Source organism: Sceloporus occidentalis, unplaced genomic scaffold (genome assembly GCF_023333645.1).
Source record: "Sceloporus occidentalis isolate IW3139 unplaced genomic scaffold, rSceOcc1.0.p SCAF_75, whole genome shotgun sequence".
In the NCBI taxonomy this organism is placed as follows: Eukaryota; Metazoa; Chordata; class Lepidosauria; order Squamata; family Phrynosomatidae; genus Sceloporus; species Sceloporus occidentalis.
The window spans coordinates 324,938-344,734 of record NW_028317055.1 but is presented as its reverse complement, the minus strand read 5'-3'; the positions used below and the strand labels follow the sequence as shown (position 1 = coordinate 344,734).

The window sequence follows — 19,797 nt, the reverse complement described above, 5'->3', positions numbered from 1 at the left end:
TAACAAACCAACTAGATGGTTACAGGATGATCAAAATAAAATTACTTTTAAAAAATGTAAACAGAATGCAGTAAAGTGGAGTGTAACAGAATGAACAGGAAGTTAATTGTACATTGTTGTTGAGGAGGAGCGCAGTTACATAATATACCCCATGTAATAAATGTTTTGAAGCAAAGTATCCTCTGAGTTCTCTCTTTCTGCTCATTAATGGTAGTGTGCTTCAAAATATAGATTGTCAGCTTTGCAATACATTTAGGCCTACAATATTGATTCAAATGTTGGTTTTTATCAAAGTATCTATAGAAAGTTCTAATATACTTAATTTGCCAAAAAGGTGTCGTTAACAACATGTTCCCAATAGCCACATTTCTTGGATGACTGCCCAAACTCTAATCTCTTCTACACAGCAGTAGTTAAGACAACTTCTTCTCAAAGCAGATTTTCCTTGTGATTCTTAAATTGTTTCCTTTGGCTTTTAAGCCAGAAACATACAATTTGCTTAAAACTTGACCTATTGAAACATCTAAATATTGTTACTTATATGTAGTTAAATCGCTTCTAATATATTGCTTACTAAAAGGCCTTCATATTTTACATATACAGAGACACTCCTACATTTTATAGATTTCTCTGGACATTGTTTGTGGAGCACTTATGATGAGGAGGGATTCTAAACCCAAAGCCTGGTCACGCTGACCTGAATTATAAGGGAGTGCTGCTGAAGACCAAATCTTATACACTCACTGGCTACTTTATTAGGTACACCTGTTCAATTGCCTGTTAACACAAATAGCTAATCAGTCAATCACATGGCAGCAACTCAATGCATTTAGGCATGTAGACGTGGTCAAGACAACTTGCTGAAGTTCAAACAGAGCATCAGAATGGAGAAGAAAGGGGATTTAAGTGATTTTAAACGTGGAATGCTTGTTGGTGCCAGATGGGCTGGTATGAGTATTTCAGAAGCTGCTGATCTAGATTGTAAGCTCCTTTGTCCTCCTATGTCCTGTCTACCCATTGTACAGTGCTACGGAATTTGATGACACTATATAAAACAATATATAATAATAATAATCTACTGGGATTTTCACGCACAACCATCTCCAGGATTTACAGAGAATGGTCCGAAAAAGAGAAAATATCCAGTGAGCGGCAGTTGTGTGGATGAAAATACCTTGTTGATGTCATATGAGAATGGGGACTGGTTCAAGATAACAGACAGGCAACAGTAACTCAAATAACCACTCGTTACAACCAAGGCATTCAGAGAATACCATCTCTGAATGCACAACACATTGAACCTTGAAGCAGATGGGCTACAGCAGCCCATCAGACCACAATGGGTCCTACTCCTGTTGGCTAAGAACAGGAAACTGAGGCTACAATTCCCAGAGACTCACCAAAATTGGACAGTGGAAGACTGGAAGAACATCGCCTGGTCTGATTGGTCTTGATTTCAGCTGTGACATTCAGATGGCAAGATCAGACTTTGGCATAAACAACATGAAAGCATGGATCCATTAAGCCTTGTATCAACGGTTCAGGCTGATGGTGGTGGTATAATGGTGTGGGGGACATTTTTTTGGCACACTTTGGGCCCCTTAGTAGCAATTGGGCCCCTTAGTACCAATCGTTTAAACGCTACAGACAGAGTATTGTTGCTGGCCACGTCCATTCCTTTATGACCAAAGTGTATCCATCTTCTGATGGCTACTTCCAGTAGGATAATGCACCATGTCACAAAGCTCACATTATCTCCAACTGGTTTCTTGAACATGACAATGAGTTCACTGCACTTCAATGGCCTCTAAAGTCACCAGATCTCAATCCAATAGAGCACTTTTGGGATGTCGCTGAACGGGAGATTCGCATCATGGATGTGCAGCCGACAAATCTGCAGCAACTGCATAATGGCAAAAGGGGTACCCAGTACTTGCAATGCGTACCTAATAAAGTGTCCAGTGCACCTTATTTCTACTTTAATTTTTTCCCCTTCTGTGGTGGTTTTCCCCTTATACCATAAATTTTTTAATGGAAATGATTAAGTTAATGGTAAATCATTTCCATATATACGTCTATGCTGGATAATGTCAATTGTCATTTATCTAATTCAAATTACATACATTTAACATGAATCTTCCATTCATAAATGGACTGCACGATCACGATGCAAACAATGACTTTGTTTCCACAGAAGCAAAGACAGTTAGCTTTTTAGAGGTTTTATTTTCTCAATGGTAGAATGTATCATTTGCAATGAGCAAAAATATACATTTTTTGCAACGGTAAAATAGATATTGTGGTATTTTGTATTGTAGTAAACTAATTTGTTCATTATGTTTAGTTGTATTAACGTTAACAAATAGTTGGCCGTATGACAAGAGGTTCCTTTCCTGTATAATTGCTCCAGGGCCCCCTTAATCTGGCCATGACTCCAGTATTCCATGAGATTTAACAGGTCAGGAATTCTGTATGTCAATGGCTAAAGACACACAGGCATAAGGATTGGAGTGTGCTTCCTAGGCTTATGAATTTGTTGTCAAACTGAAGTCTTTGTGGCCTTCCTTGGTTTTTATAAGGATTCCAGCCTTTCTGAAAAGAAAAAAAAATACAAGAAACAAAGCATAGGTTCTATTGTAAATTTTATTGTATCTGCTCCCTCAATCCTACTTCCAGTGATATATAGCTCACTCAATGAAAATATGTTGCCTATATTAAGTTTGCCTTAGTTCCTTATATAAGCACTTGAGTTGTGTTGGACCATTAAATTGTTTGATAAGATTGAAGGCCTGAACAGCAAACACTGCACTGGAGCTCTGATATTTCTAGTTATATGATTCAAGACTGAGTTCTCACAGGATCTGCTTTTCTTTTGTTGAATAAATTCCTATCTTTTTATCTATGTGCTTAGCATATGGTGCAGTTACACGGAGGAGTTGGTAGCTATGCTGTCCCCTTGGACAATGAAAAGGATTTCTTTATGCAAGCAGTTTCCACATGGAATTTTCAATGTCTAGACGCAATGAGCCTGGCTTTGTAGCTCATATTATTAGAGTATGATAGATACAGTTTTATATAACAGAAAAAAGCTATGTTCCTTTCTTGTACTCCAATTTGTATTTATAAATCATTATTTGAAACAATAACTAGTACATATATATGATCCAATTTTAAATGTATCAGTAACATTATTTTAAGTGTACTTAATAATGGGGAGATGCTTTTTAGTGATAAATAACCATGGCTTCTTTTGTGTTTATGAGGATGTCACATGTGGTACAGCTGTTCAACAGTATTATTTTTGCACATAAATTATGATGATGAGGTGATGAACTAATGGTGTCTGACCTGTGATTATATAATCTTAGATGCCTATTAAGGGGCTAAACATATCTTTTCAACCATACTTGTGTAACTTTAAGAAGTTTTAAAGATATGAGTGTGAAAAAGTACTTGATTTTTATATCACCACTTTAACTTAATGCCTGGAAAGAATAACTGTACTGTTGGCAATAAAAATACATTCATATGATTCAGTGTTTCATTTGGAAGGGACACTTCTTTTCATAAGTTCTACTTGAAAAGAAATTGGTTTAGTACGTCAAAAGAATAGGAAAAATAGAAAATGTTAAAGGGACAGAAAAGTGTCTAAGAGTTACTTAAGGGGGTCTTCCTATAGAAACATAATTTCTTCCAAAGTATAAAATAGTTCTGTATAGGGTAATGTAGGTTAGCGTTGACAACCAGTTGGTTTAATTTCAATAAAGCTCCTTTTTCTGCAGACCTAGAGGCTGCCATTGTCAGTCGTGATATTTTTGTGACTTTCCCTGCTCAAACACAGAGAGCATATTATTTATGGCAAGCTAATGAATTTCGCTCCTCCTTAGACCTTCAGTAGTCAGAGTGTCTGGCTAGGTAATTAAGACTGAGCCATTTAATGGCTCACTGCTTACCACAAGCAGTATGATAATTAGGTTGTTTGTCTAATCATAAACTTAGCATCAGTTTTCATGAATAATTAATATTACTGTTATATAGAAAGAGAATTTGACGGCAGACTGGAACCATTTTGCCCTTCTTGTCTACCCATTTCTCTGATTTTAAGACTCAGACATTAATCAGTCTTTGGTTTCATCTTAGATTCAAAATAGCTTTATGCCTATTCCATGTATGTTTAAACTTTTTAGCGAACTGACATGAGAAAGGACCATCTTTTATGGGACGGGGAAAGGTCGTAGTTTTGGAAGCAATGCTGTAAACTTCATGTCTCACCCTTCGTGAGCAAACTCAATCAACATGCGCAACCTAACCAATCTTATTCCTATCATCTCCAACCATAAACTCCCTCCCGTCTTTAACTGTGCCCTATGGAATGCCCGCTCGGTATGCAACAAACTCGCTTGTATACATGACCTTTTTCTATTCCATGCTTTTAACCTCCTAGCTCTTAGTGAAACCTGGATCCCCTCCCATGACACTACTGCTTCTGCTGCACTCTCCTTCGGAGGACTACACTTCAGCCACACTCCTAGGCCTGATGGCAGAAAGGGTGGTGGTGTAGGCATCCTTCTCTCACCTCACTGCACCTTCCAGAATATACCAAGCCGTCCCTCTCATTCTGTTCCTTTGAAGCTCACACAATCCATCTTTTCTCTCCACTCTCTCTTCAAATTGCTGTCATATATCGCCCTCCAGGTCCTACCTCGCAGTTCTTTGACCACCTTTCTGCCTGGCTCCCTTTCTTCCTCTCTCCTAATATCCCTTGTCTTATTCTGGGTGACTTTAACATTCCTTTAGATATATCTAACAACTCTGCTAGCTCCAAACTCCTCTCCCTGACATCCTCCTCTGGTCTCTCTCAATGGACTAATTCCCCTACGCACATCGAGGGACACTCACTTGATTTGGTTTTCTCCAGATCATGCTCCCTTTCAGATTTCTCCATCTACCCCTTCCCTCTGTCTGACCACCACCTTCTATCCTTTTCTCCAGTGCTAACCCCTAACAAGACAAACTTACAGCGCTCACCTCATACTTGTAGGCCATTACCAGACAATACCATTACCCAACTGTCAGCCTCACTTGAACCTCTCTTACCTTCCATGTTAACCCTTTCCTGCCCCGACACAGCAGCCTCTTTTTATAACAACACACTTGCTTCATCCCTCGACACCATAGCTCCAATTACTACATGTTACCCCCGACAATTTAAACGCCAACCATGGCATACCAAAACCACACGGTTTCTTCAGAAGTGCTGCCGCACGGCTGAGCGTTACTTCAGAAAATCCAAATCCAGCAAAAACTTTACTCACTATAAATTCATGCTTCACACCTACAACTCTGCCCTCTCTCTCGCCAAACAGCTCTACTTCTCCACTCTCATATCCTCTCTTTCTTCCAACCCACGACGCCTTTTTTCTACTTGCAACTCCCTTCTCTGTCCCTCCTCACCCACACCACAAACCTCTCTCACTGCCCAAGATCTTGCTACCCACTTCAAAGAGAAGATCGAGACTATTAGAAAAGACCTCTCTTCCTTACAACTCCCTCCTACACCACTCACCACCACTCCCTCCACTCCTACTATACTAACTGCCTTTTCCCCTACAACCGAAGAAGAGATAGCCACTCTTCTTTCTTCCTCTCACCCAACAACCTGTCCCCTCGACCCCATCCCTTCACACCTCACAAAGTCTCTATGTCCATCCCTTGGTCCATCACTTACCCACCTATTTAATCTTTCTCTATAATCTGGAACTGTACCATCTGCCTTCACACCAATTCTAAAGAATCCTTCCTCAGATCCCGTCTGTTTGACTAACTACCACCCTATCTCTCTGCTTCCTTTTACCTCTAAGCTGCTTGAACGGATTGTGTACAATCGCCTCACTAACTTCCTCTCCTCTAACTCCCTCCTTGACCCTCTACAGTCTGGGTTCAAACCCCTTCACTCTACTGAAACAGCTCTAACAAAAGTCTCCAATGACTTGCTCTCTGCCAAAGCAAAAGGTCACTACTCTATTCTAATACTACTGGATCTCTCTGCTGCTTTCAATACTGTTGATCGCCACCTTTTTCTAGACTCACTTGCTTCTATAGGCATTCGAGATACAGCTCTCTCCTGGATCTCCTCATATCTGTCTAACCGTTTCTTCTCTGTCAACTTCTCTGGCAAGACATCATCACCCCTTCCACTTTCGGTTGGTGTCCCCAATGTTCAGTCCTGCTGTTCTCTCTTTATACTTCCTCTCTTGCCAAAACTATTTGGCCTCCAGTATCACCTATATGCAGATGATACCCAAATATACCTGTCCTGATCTCTCTCCATCTCTCATGTCCCGTATTACCAATTGCTTGTCTGCTATTTCCTCATGGATGTCACAACACTACCTGAAACTTAATCTTTCTAAAACTGAACTCATTATCTTCCCTCCCTCCATCTCCACTCCACTACCTGAATTCTCTATCATCATTAACAACACGACTATCTCTCCTACTAACCAGGCCCGATGCCTTGGGGTCATCCTTGACTCAAGCCTCTCCTTCATCCCTCACATTCAGTCCCTCGCCAGATCCTGCCGCTTACACCTAAAAAACATCTCTCGTATCTGCCCATTCCTCACCCAAGAATCCACAAAAACTCTGGTTCATTCACTTATCATTTCCCGTCTTGACTACTGCAACACTCTTCTGGTTGGCACTCCACTGTCTCGACTCTCTCCTCTACAGTCTATCCTAAATGCCGCTGCTAGGCTCATCTTCTTTGCACGTCGCTCCTCTTCTGCTTCCCCCCTCTGTGAAAACCTCCACTGGCTCCCAATTACCTTTAGAATTAAATTTAAGATCCTGGTACTGACATATAAGGCCATCCATAATACTGCTCCTCCGTACATTTCTGACCTCATTAGCAAATACTCTCCTACTCGATCCCTACGTTCCTCCCATGGGCTAAGGCTCTCCTCCTCACTCATCACCTCTTCCTTTTCCCGTCTACAAGATTTCACTCGAGCTGCCCCATATCTCTGGAATCTACTCCCAAGGAACCTTCAGCATTCACCCTCCCTTCAAGAAACATCTAAAAACCCACTTCTTCAGAGAAGCATACCATCTTAGCTGCTAGAACTTCCTTGTCATCGATACAACCACCACACTACCTTTCACCCTTTCTCAATCTAGAGGGAAATGGGGTGACAAACATAAGGATGTTTGTCACCCCATTTCCCTCTAGATTGTAAGCTTGCAAGCAGGGCTCTCTCCACCAAATGTATCGGTTTGTCTTAGTCTGTCAATTCTTGTGTTGTCATATAGCTTGAATTTATGTATTGCATTAAGCGCTGCGTAAACTGTTGGCGCTATATAAATAAAGGATAATAATAATAGTATGCTGGAGTGCATTCTCCTCTGACATCTACAAGGTATTTTCGTCCACACAACTGTCACTGGATATTTTCTCTTTTTTGGACCAGTCTCTGTAAACCCTAGAAATGATTGTGCGTGAAAATCCCAGTAGATCATCAGTTTCAGATGCCACGTTCAAAGTCACTTAAATCCCCTTTCTTTCCCATTCTGCTCGGTTTGAAATTCAACAAGTTGTCTTGACCATGTCTATATGCCTAAATGCATTGAGTTGCTGCTATGTAATTGACTGATTAGCTATTTGTGTTAACAAGCAATTAAACAGGTGTACCTAATAAAGTGACCAGTAAGTGTATATTATGACCCCTTTTGTGGTCTTTATTGAATGACCTGACTCAGCATTCTGAGTTTATGAATAATGTTTTTAATTATTATTGCTTTTATATAGCACTATCATTCTGCAGCACTGTTCAGTTGGATAGCTTTCTGTTGCTATAGATTTCAGTCATGATCGATTTAGTTTTTTGTTTGAGTCATGCTGTATGTTTTGTTTGCCAGTCCCCAGGCCTCCAGTTACTGTGGAGATAGCTCCACAATGGTTGTCTTCCCTGATGAGCTGCCATATCCCAGCACTCCTCCTCAGATAAAAGTGCCCCACTACCCACCCACTTCCCCATTAAAAATAGTGCATGTCCCACCAACATTAATCCCAATGATTTGCCAAATATTATGGTTACATAAATGCCACTGGTTGACATGTTTCAGCTTAGCTATTATTGCATAAGAACAGATGATACATCCACTTTTATATAACATTTTTAATAATGCATTTTCCAGATCCTTCAGGGATAAACACATATATCATAAACTCTCACTGCATGTTTAAGCTATTTTTACAGTGATATAAACCGAAAACAGATGGATTTACTCACACACTCTGGGAATGGTTTTACCTGACACTGGTGTGGTAAAGGATTATGTAATGAACCACACTTCCTGGATCATATTGTGAATGAGAAAGTCAGTCTCTAACTGAGTTCCATTGTTTGTGGGTGGCCTGACCATTAAAGCCTGGTTATTTCTTTTGCTAGACTCATTTATTGTTAATGTAGGCTTTCATATTTTACTAAGATTGTTGAATTATGAAGTAATCATTTTAATCTAATTTGTCCCATCGGATCAACAATGGTTTAGTATACATACTATTTCAGACAAAAATACTAACATCAGTTTTCTCATTCCTCAATTTGAGAGAACAATGGTGTGTACTTACCATTACTAATTTACTATATTAATGTTGGTTGTATGCAACATATGGAGTGAAACTAGGTAGATGACTTATAGTCTATGGGCATACCTTTTTTCAATTAAAATTTTGTATACTAAAATGTACTTTATATCCGGATAATGTGATTGGTGGGCTGTAATTAGATGTTATATGTAATATCATATATACATAATAGTATTGAAATCACTAACAAACATAAGAACATACTGTATCTAAATCATTACCTGCAACTGATGACTAACCTACTGAACATACAGAGTGTATTCTGTTTTTACTCAAAGTGGCATTCTTTGTATTTTTCCTCTGTAATCTTAACATCCTCTTTCTTTAACACAACTTTTAATGTATACACATGCACGCCAGCTGGCTAATGTAATGTTATAGTCTAAAAAAGTGCCATCATGTCTCTTTTCCTTTTATTAAATGGTCCAAAAGAAGGGCAGATCACAAGATACAGAAATCCAAGTCCCAGCACCCCAATGTTTCTTAAGGCAAGATCATAACATAATTCAAATAGCAGTGTAACACCTAATGTAGGGGACAAACTATGCTTTTATGCTCTGGATTTAAGTGTTCCAATGCTCTTCCTCATGTGTTAATTTGGTATTTCCTTAACAATTTTTCATAAAAATAAGCAAGTGGTGGTGGCAACCTACTAATCTTCTACATACCAAAGTCATTAACAGTCGGTGCCATTAATGCCAGGTTTAAGTGGCCAACTTGTGCAAGAATAAATCTTTGGGGCCTCTAAAACATGGCTTCCTCTTGAAGGGACCTACATCACACCCTTAATTCAGAATTATAATTAATATTGTACAACCTACATGTAATTTAATACATAGAACAATATGCTTGCTTATTATTTCATCTTTGCACCAGAATTGCTCTTCATGCATAACACCCAGTGCATAATGTTATGATTTGTTTCCCAAACCAGACCAGAACTGGCCACCTGGTTAACCTGGGCAAATGCTCTTTGTTTCCTTTGCTGCTATGCACATGGCAGATCTGGTGTGTTAATGTTGAGCCAGGTACTCTACACATTGCAGCCACTTTTCTTTCCCAGTCTGGCCCTGTTCCAGACATATCAAAAAGCATAAACTGTATTCACAATTCGGAAATTTGTTTACATAAACAGCCTGGTTAACTAAGGTGACTGTAACAGAATTCAGTTTGAGTTGTCATAATGCAGTGAGCTATCACTAAAAAGCTTGGTTTGCAATAGCATGTATTATATAAACATTTGAAAGAAGAAGCGGTTTAAAATGTACATGCTAACAATTAAAGATGGTGAGTTTTTTTCTTTCTTTTCCTACTAAACAAGAACACTCATGTACATATATTCAGCATGCTCTGAAATTAGCTGTATTACCTTGACAGGACTTGGTAAAGTTGAGGGCCAGATCAGCCCTTCCCACTGGAGAAATATGCTAGTGTTTGACCTTAATAATGTATAGAATGTATAGAGAAATAATAGTTAAATAAGTGTTTTAGATATCGATTTCATAGGATAAAACTACATATAATAAAGTCCACATTTTAAGCATTGGTAGTAACATTTTCTTTGTATACACTGTATGTACAATTAAAGTAGATTAAAAAAAAATAGGATACAATTCCTGCAACTTATTTAAAAAAGCTTTGAACTATGTTACCCCATAAGTAAAAATGTTGCTATTACTTTAACTTACAATCTATTTTGTGCTTTTGTAGAATAATCAGCTATGAATGTTGCCCAGGATATGAAAAAGTTCCAGGAGAAAAGGGATGCCCAGCTGGTAAAGTCATTTTTTTTCATTTTATGGTTTTATTTTAAATGAATTTCTTATGTGTGCCAGAAGGTTTACAGTTTAGGGCTTACGTGTACATTAAACCACAAAATCTTCCATTGAAAGGCCCAAAAAGTAGTTTGCCAAACCATCCAAACTCAAATACAAATGTTTAAAAAAGGTAGCGGGATGATGTAGCCACCAGAAGAATGTTCCTACTGAACAGACTATTACATAGCAACCAGAAGAGCTATCTAATAAAATAGGAACCTTCCACTGATGGCAATGTGATAACACAACTTGTGTTGCACCAGAATTGTTCTTTTAGAAACCTGAACAAATTTGGGCCCTGTGGCTACTCTGGAGGTCTGTAGGTTTTTCTCTTTCTCTAAAATGTACTTTTTCCATTTGTCCTGAAGTTCATCTATGCTTATTTTTTAACTTGTTAGATATGTTATGTATAACACATATTTGACATGTCCTTGATGTAATGTTTATTTATTATAAGATTTATGTTCTTTAAATATACCATTTGCTTTAAATAAGCATAAAATATTTGGAATTGTTTAGAAAACAAAATTCATGTTTTAGAACAAATAGCATATTTGATTAGTTTGTGGGTTACTTTATTTCTTAACTAAATATTTAGTAAATTTAATATTTACTATAAATAGTATCTACGAAAGGTTCCATTGTGCAAGCAAGCAGAAATTTTTATTATACTCTCTTTATTAGCCCTGCCTCTATCAAATATATATGAAACACTGGGTATTGTTGGAGCAGCTACTACACAATTATACTCAGACAGAGCCAATCTACGACCAGAAATAGAAGGTCCTGGAAGTTTCACCATCTTTGCACCAAGCAACGAAGCATGGGCTGCTCTGCCAGCTGTAAGTATACCAGAATGCTGTAAAGTACATGGTATAATCACTGTTTCCAATAATGTAGAATAAACACTTCAAACGCTTAGGAGCGCATCTGTTTTAATGAGCATAACTCACCACATGATGTTTTACAGGAAATATTAGATGCTTTAGTGAGCAACGTTAACATTGAGCTTCTGAATGCTCTGCGCTATCATATGGTGGACAGACGTCTCCTTACAGATGAACTAAGACATGGAATAACTATACCTTCAATGTACCAAAACCTGGACATTCATGTGCACCACTATCCCAATGGGGTAAGTGATTACTTAGTATGTTTGGGCTTTACACATAGAATATCTGTCTGGTGTAAAGGTGAGATCATTCCAAGCCTGCATTACATCACCATGGTATTATGTATAGATTTGCTCTCATTATCATATTATTGGCTTAAAGTCTCTGTTTTGATACTCAAATATCAAACCAACTCCTACCACTATAGACACATATTGTCATATTGGTCCCAGATAGGATAGAACAATCAAGTTTGTAATGCCTTTTTATTGGGCCAGCTTTTAGAAACAAAGGTAACTTCAGATGTACAGGACAGAGGTGCATATACACACATTATATGATATATATTATGCTAAAATGGGGCTTTTTAAATTTCGAGTGCTTATGTGGCTCTACTTTTATAATACTTTATGAGCAGAGCGCTGCACCACTTTTTCTTGAACTATTATTAACCATTATTTACTTAATATATAAAAATATGTTCAGGTAAATCTGCATGTGCCTATGTTCAGTCACCATTAATACAAGCATGTTTTTATTTAGATTGTTACAGTAAACTGTGCAAGACTGATAAAGGCTGATCATCATGCTACTAATGGTGTAGTCCATGTTATTGACAAAGTAATCACTGCAGTAACAAACAACATAGCCGAAGTTGTGGAAACGGAGGATAACTTAGAAACTCTAAAGGTAAGATTATCTTAATAGATTTCAACCTTAACTTGTATATCTGTGAGGCATTTCACAATAGTTGTTTTGCCAAGGAAAAAACATGTTTATCACGACCATTGCGTGGAATCTTTATTACTTTTTTATTATAAATATGAAGCTGATTATTTTACGCTGCCTGAGAGGGCTAACATTATTGAGCCAGCAACAGTTTGTAGTTTTCTATAACCGTAATCCCAGTCTATATCCACAAATGTCAGCAGCACAGCAGCACAGCAATGGCCTTATCTGTGGAAGGAATCTTTATGAGAACATTTAGAGTGAAATGTTGTTCAAGAACACATGTTATTCATTAGAATTGTGTCAGGTATCTTAATAAAAAGAATAAATTATGACTTTTTTCCTGTAAGGAAAACCCACTAAAGCCAAGCTAAATTTGTGAGGCAAAATAATTGTGCAATAAGCAATACTTATATTTCAAACGTCCACTCCACTCTACTTTTGGATTTGACCTCCTAAATCTAAGATGTAGTAGGTGTTTTTAATTGACAGGCATAACCGTAGCTATTAGTACTGGTCTATGTGCCAGCTGCTGTAAATGAGGGCCTTGTGACATGATTTAGGCTGGTCCAGTGTGTAGGGCCACCATAGATCTGCCAAATAGGAAGTGGTAGAAATTAGACCTGTGCAAATGGGGCCCCTTCGCATGGGCGTTAACATCCGCCATACACTATATGGCAGCAGACGCCTGTTTTAAAAAAGTTTAGGAGGTGATCCACAATCGCCTCCTAAACTTCAATGGTGTCGCTGAAATGCCTCGATAACGACAGGGGACAGGGACTTTATTGGGGGGCAGAGACTGTGATGGTGGATAGGGGCTGTGGTGGGGGTAACTGGGGCTGTAGTGTGGGTAATAGGAGATTTGGTGGGGTAACAGGGGCTGTGTCCTAGTGGGGGACAGAGGCAATAGGGACAGCAGAGCAGATTATATATATATATATATAATTAGTACACTAAAAAAATATATGCTTACCTCAGAAAAGATAAGGGAGTGGAAACGCTGTCCACGGGCTGCAGCAGGAAGAGGGGAGGAGCAATCAGAGAAAAACTTTATTCAGCTCCCACTAGGAGCAGACAGCGACCGCAAAGCAATCAAGCAACTTGCTTTGCGATCAGGGAGTAATACTAAAGTGCATGCCGGACCAGAGGCTGCCTGCCCTGATTGTTGCGGCTGCGCTCCTGACAGCCTGCGGCTCGTGGATTGCTGCTAGTATGTGGCAGCCCCAGTAAAGTGAAATTTTCCCGGTATGCCTCCAGTCCAGCCACGGGACCCTCCGTGACCCACTGAAGACAGGGTCGCGACCCATGAGTTGAGAACCACTGCCTTAAAGCCAGTCTGCATTACAAGTAATTTCACCCATCCATGAAAAGCATGCACAATGATTTCAATAAGCTTTATTTAAATGGCTTCATTTTCAGGCTGCCTTGGCTGCTTCAGGACTAAATACACTCCTAGAGACTGAGGACAAGCAATACACACTTCTGGCTCCTACTGATGAAGCATTTAAGAAAATCCCTGAAGAAACCTTAACCCGTATCCTGGGTGACCCAGAAGCACTGAAAGGTAACATGTTCTTAATATGGACCAGAGTGCGTTAAATACAAAGATTATATATATATATATATATATATATTGGATATTATATACACACATATATATATATATATATCGGATATATACACACACACAATATGGACAAAATTATTGGGTCACCTGACCATTTTATCAATAGGGACATTCTAAATACACTTTGCACAACACATGACTGTGTACCTGTGCAAAAAGCATGGTCCATAAAGACATGATTGGATGAGTTTGGTGTGGAAGAATTTGACTGGCCGGCACAGAGCCCTGAGCTCAACCCGAAATCAATCAAACAACTTTGGGATGAACTAAAAAAGGAGATTGCGAGTCAGGCCTTCTTGTCCAACAAGAAGGCCCCACAAAAGCTCTACTGGATGAATGGACAAAAAATCCCACATAAACACTCTTTTGTGGAAAGCTGTTTTAACTGCAAAGGCCCCCCTTGGGGATTCCGTCACGCTATATGACCATATGCAAGTTCTGCTTTTCCCAAAACTATGGGATCGTGTCCAGCCATTTTCCTGAGCCCATTTCAATTTCTAGCTTACTCCCACATGTAGATGGATGGAGAAGTAAGTAAAAGAGGGAAACATCTACACAAACATCACCTAAGGCATTTGATCTAAAAAGATTGCAATATTATGTGTTGGTTATCTACAGGAGGTCTGCTCAGGGTTAGGATGAATAAACATTAAGGATGAATTTTCATCTCCCATACCATGTACCGTATTGGCTCGGATATAGGCCGCACCCGAATATAGGCCGCACCCTAAAAGTTAGGTGCTTTTTTAATGAAAAAAGTTTCTGCCCCCCAAGATATGCTGCCACGAAGATGTACCCCCCCGAGATATGCTGCCACTCTATCCCCCCCGAGATATGCTGCCACTCTACCCCCCCGAGATATGCTGCCACTCTACCCCCCCCGAGATATGCTGCTACTCTACCCCCCCCGAGATATGCTGCCACTCTACCCCCCCGAGATAGGAAAAAAGTGCAGCCTATATTCGAGCCAATACGGTAATTAATGAACCGAATAGAATGCATCCCAATCTTTAGGCACTGTTTGTGTTCGAGCTAATCTGCTTTATTTAACAAATAATCTTTCTTTATTACTATAGAATATCCAAGCCCTTCGCAGTTAAAATTAAATAAGTAGTAGTTCCCTACTACTTACTTAATACATTTTCAGAAAAAGATGTACTGTTCAATAAAAGTGTTGTCTAACTGAACATTTTAAGGAAGAATTTTAAATATAGTTGTTTTCTCTATTTAGATCTCCTACACCACCACATTTTACGTTCTGCTCAGTGTTCTGAAGCAATCATTGCTGGATCTTCCATGGAGACTTTGGAGGGCTCTTCTCTAGAAGTTGGGTGCCTCGGGGAAGAACTTACACTCAATGGAAAAGCAATTATTTCCAAGAAGGATATATTGGCCACTAATGGTGTTGTTCACTTCATTGATGAATTATTAATACCAGATGCAGGTATAACTGGTTTAAAACAAAATATTTCTTACTTGTATTAAAACACCCCAACAACTTGGGTCACTTGAAACAGTGTGATTCACAAATAGAATCCTAGTTAAATTGTCAAAGCTATTTTTTCCCTCCCACTTGGAATTATGTTTGACGACTCATGCTGCCACAAATAGTCTTTGTCCATTGCAACCAAGGGAGTGCAGACCTCAACATGATTAGACATCAGCAGGAAAATTCCACTGGTAAACTAGACTATGATGGATGATGGCCTCCTCTCTCTCCCCTGCCAAGACAAATGTTAAATGGAGGTGGTGAGGGATCAAAACACTACTTCATTATGCTACAGATCTCTTTTACAACTATGGTGAAAAAATACTCTATGAGCTAGAGATACTAATGAACAAAGATAGTAAAGAAAAAATATACACTGTTTATTCTGCTTGGTTTATGTGACTTTGTCTGACTTTCTGATTGCCGTAATCTAGTTGCATCTCTTTTGGGTATTTCATTTTTCAGCAAAAACCTTAACTGAACTAGGAAAAGATTCCGATGTTTCTGTTGCCATTGACCTCTTCAGACAAGCTGGTCTAGACTCTCATCTTGTAAATGAAAGGGTGACTGTCATTGCTCCACACAACAATGTGTTTAAAGGTTTGTCTCTTCATAGGATTTTAAGATATATATCCATATAAATGCCAATGTATTGTTGCTTTTTATAGTTCCAGTAGAAAAGTATTTTGATCATATACTGCGTGTCTGGGTAGCGTTAATAATTATAAAGCCAATGGCTAAGACTGCAAGAAGAAATGACTGTTGATTTTTAATGAAATATCTACATGGGTATACAGAAGCCCTTTATCAGTAACCATTACTCCAAGTTTAAGTTTAAAAGACAAATTAATAATTTGAAAACCCTTTTGCAATTGTGTTAGAACAGCTACAAATTTCCTTGTTTTCCATGAAAAAAGTGACCCCAAATATTTGAATGATAGTGTAATTATAAAATATATCTATAATCAATAATCATATTGAAGTATATTAATAATAGCATCTTAATGATTTATAAATCTGATGCCTGGAGAACTGTTTATAGAGCATGTTACTTTAGCTGTTTGACCATTTTTTTAAATGATCAGTCATGTAAACATATTTTGTGTAACAAGGTGCGGGGTGTTGTCGTGGAAGGGGTATACATTCCCCCTCGATTTTGCAGGGTTTTATACGACATATAGGGCAGGCTGGTGCTCCACCCCGCAGTTTACATGCACCTGGATTGACACGGGTTCCAGGCCGGGAGTTTAAGCTGACTCCAATGCACTGGTCAGCTGCAGGTAATTAGCTGCACTGACTGCAATATACCCTGACCTGTTGGACAGAGGGGGAGAGAGAGTTTGTTTGGAAGCAGCAGAGCTTGCTATGCACAAAAGAGACCATCAAAGAGGTTGGTGGGATTATGTTTTGTTTTAGTTTAGACCCTTAGTAGTGAGGGAGTTATATGTTAGTAAGCGCTCAGACGAGCTAGGCTTTTGTTTGTAGGGAATTTGTGTTCTATGTAATCCTGTAAATAACTTCATACGTGGACTACAAATAAATCGTGGGTGATTACCTAACTGAGATGTGGCGTTAATACCCTAGAGGACCGTGCTGTTTGGTACCCTGTGTGGGTGCAGGATCACAATATGGTGGAGAATGCGGGTAGAGAAGAAAGGGGAGGAGGAGATGGAACAGTTGCTGGTCCCACAATCGTACAGACACACGGTGTTAAAGCTGGCCCATGGCCATGTGCTAGGTGGGCACCTGGGATTTGAGAAGACCAGAGAGAGAGTTCTGACCCGGTTTTATTGGCCAGGTATATACGCTGCAATAGAGAGGTATTGCAAATCATGCCCTGAATGTCAATTAAAGGCACCGCACAAAGGTTTCCGCAGCCCACTGGTACCCCTTCCTGTTATCGAGGTCCCTTTCGAACGAATTGCAATGGACCTGATAGGGCCTCTGCTTAAGTCAGCTAGGGGACATCAATACATTTTAGTTGTTGTTGATTATGCCACGCGTTATCCTGAGGCAGTTCCCCTACGGAATGCCTCCTCTAAGAGTATTGCAAGGGAGTTAATGATGATGTTCAGCAGGACGGGTATACCAAAAGAGGTTCTCACAGACCAGGGAACTCCTTTTATGTCCAGGATTATGACCGAGCTATGTAAGCTGCTCAAAATTAAACAGCTAAAAACCTCAGTATACCATCCTCAAACAGACGGACTGGTAGAGAGGTTTAATAAAACATTAAAGGCCATGCTACGCAAAGTGGTAGACAAAGACGGTAAGAACTGGGATTATCTCTTACCCTATCTTATGTTTTCTATTAGAGAAGTCCCACAAGCTTCCACTGGGTTTTCACCCTTCGAATTATTATATGGCAGGCACCCCAGAGGTATTTTGGATGTTGCCAAGGAAACATGGGAACAAGAGCATACCCCTCACCGTAGTGTTATAGAACATGTAGCTCAAATGCAGGAGCGTATGGAAGCTATAATGCCCATAGTGAAGGAGAATATGGAAAAAGCCCAGAGGGCCCAACAAGTCAGTTATAACAGGAATGCAAGGCTTCGGATCTTCAAACCGGGGGACCGGGTATTGCTTCTTATCCCTACAGTTGAAAGCAAGTTCCTAGCCAGCTGGCAAGGGCCATATGAAATTATTGAGCGTGTCAGTGAGGTTAATTATAAAGTAAGACAGCCGGGTAGGAGGAAGGCAGAACAGATCTACCATGTGAATTTATTGAAGCCATGGGTAGAGCGAGAGGTCTTCACCATGACCAAAGGGCAACCCACTCATGCTTGTGGGAAAGAACCTGAGGTGTACATTGCTGACACTCTTGCTTCTCATCAGAAACAGGAAGTCAGGGAGTTTGTGTTAAAAAATAGAGATGTGTTTTCCCCAGTACCAGGAAAAACACACATAATAAAACATGATATTATCACCGAACCCGGAAAGAAAATCAATCTGAAGCCATACAGAATACCCGAGGCTAGACGTGAAGCGGTTAGTGCCGAGGTAAAAAAGATGCTAAAACTAGGGGTGATTGAAGTGTCACAAAGCGAGTGGAGTAACCCGATTGTGTTGGTGCCGAAACCAAATGGAGAGATACGCTTCTGTAATGACTTCCGTAAATTAAACAATATCTCCAAGTTTGATGCCTATCCTATGCCTCGGGTGGATGAGCTCATAGAGAGGTTGGGTAAAGCCAGGTATCTGAGTACATTGGACTTGACCAAAGGATATTGGCAGGTTCCCTTAACAGAGAGAGCAAAGGAAAAGACCGCTTTTTCTACCCCTGAGGGGCTGTTCCAATACAATGTGTTACCGTTCGGTTTGCATGGTGCCCCAGCCACCTTCCAGCGTATGATGGATAGGATACTTAGGCCCCATAGAGAGTATGCAGCTGCCTATCTGGACGATGTAGTGATTCACAGTGCGGACTGGGAAACACATCTGATGAAGGCTCAGGCGGTAGTGGATAGTATACGGGCTGCCGGTTTGACTGCCAACCCCGCTAAGTGCTCTTTAGGCTTAGAAGAGGCTAAATATCTGGGTTATACAATAGGGCGGGGGCTCCTTAAACCACAACAGAGCAAGGTAGCAGCCATCTCCAATTGGCCACGTCCTGTAACAAAGAAACAAGTAAGGGCATTCTTGGGCTTAACCGGCTATTATCGCAGGTTCATCCCTGACTTTGCCACCATTACTGCCCCGTTGACTGAGCTCACAAAAGCTAAAGGCCCGGTTATGGTTAAGTGGACCCCAGAAGCAGAACATGCCTTTCAGGTCTTGAAAGAGGCCTTGTGTTCTGACCCCGTATTGGTAGCTCCAGATTTTTCTAAGCAATTCATTGTACAGACCGATGCGTCGGATCTTGGCCTGGGCGCGGTTCTTTCTCAAGCACATGATGGAGAGGAACATCCAGTCATGTATCTAAGTCGGAAGTTAAATCCTCATGAACAGAGGTACTCGGTGGTTGAGAAAGAATGCCTGGCTATTAAATGGGCACTAGAGTCCTTAAGGTATTATCTGTTGGGTCGAAGGTTTACACTGATTACTGACCATGCACCTTTAACCTGGATGAGGCAGAACAAGGAAAAGAATGCCAGGGTTACCAGGTGGTTCCTTAGTCTCCAGCCATTCCAGTTTACTATGGTTCACAGGGCTGGTACTGCCCAGGGTAATGTGGATGGCCTCTCCCGAGTTCACTGTTTGTGGTCCAAGGCCGCTCGCCCCGATGGGTCTGAGCTGGGGGGGAGGATATGTAACAAGGTGCGGGGTGTTGTCGTGGAAGGGGTATACATTCCCCCTCGATTTTGCAGGGTTTTATACGACATATAGGGCAGGCTGGTGCTCCACCCCGCAGTTTACATGCACCTGGATTG

At 40.1% G+C, this 19,797-nt stretch overlaps 1 protein-coding gene across 1 annotated transcript in view; it reads left to right on the top strand.

The window, feature by feature from the left end:
* The window catches only part of LOC149285885 (transforming growth factor-beta-induced protein ig-h3-like), a 31,845-nt gene that overhangs the window by 1,431 nt on the left and 10,617 nt on the right, over positions 1-19,797 (top strand). Inside the window, exons 3-9 of the mRNA XM_089494752.1 lie at positions 10,361-10,425; positions 11,152-11,309; positions 11,438-11,602; positions 12,123-12,269; positions 13,728-13,872; positions 15,167-15,379; positions 15,890-16,024. Coding sequence (XP_089350878.1) covers positions 10,361-10,425; positions 11,152-11,309; positions 11,438-11,602; positions 12,123-12,269; positions 13,728-13,872; positions 15,167-15,379; positions 15,890-16,024 — 1,028 coding nt within the window. The remainder of the gene's footprint in view (positions 1-10,360; positions 10,426-11,151; positions 11,310-11,437; positions 11,603-12,122; positions 12,270-13,727; positions 13,873-15,166; positions 15,380-15,889; positions 16,025-19,797) is intronic.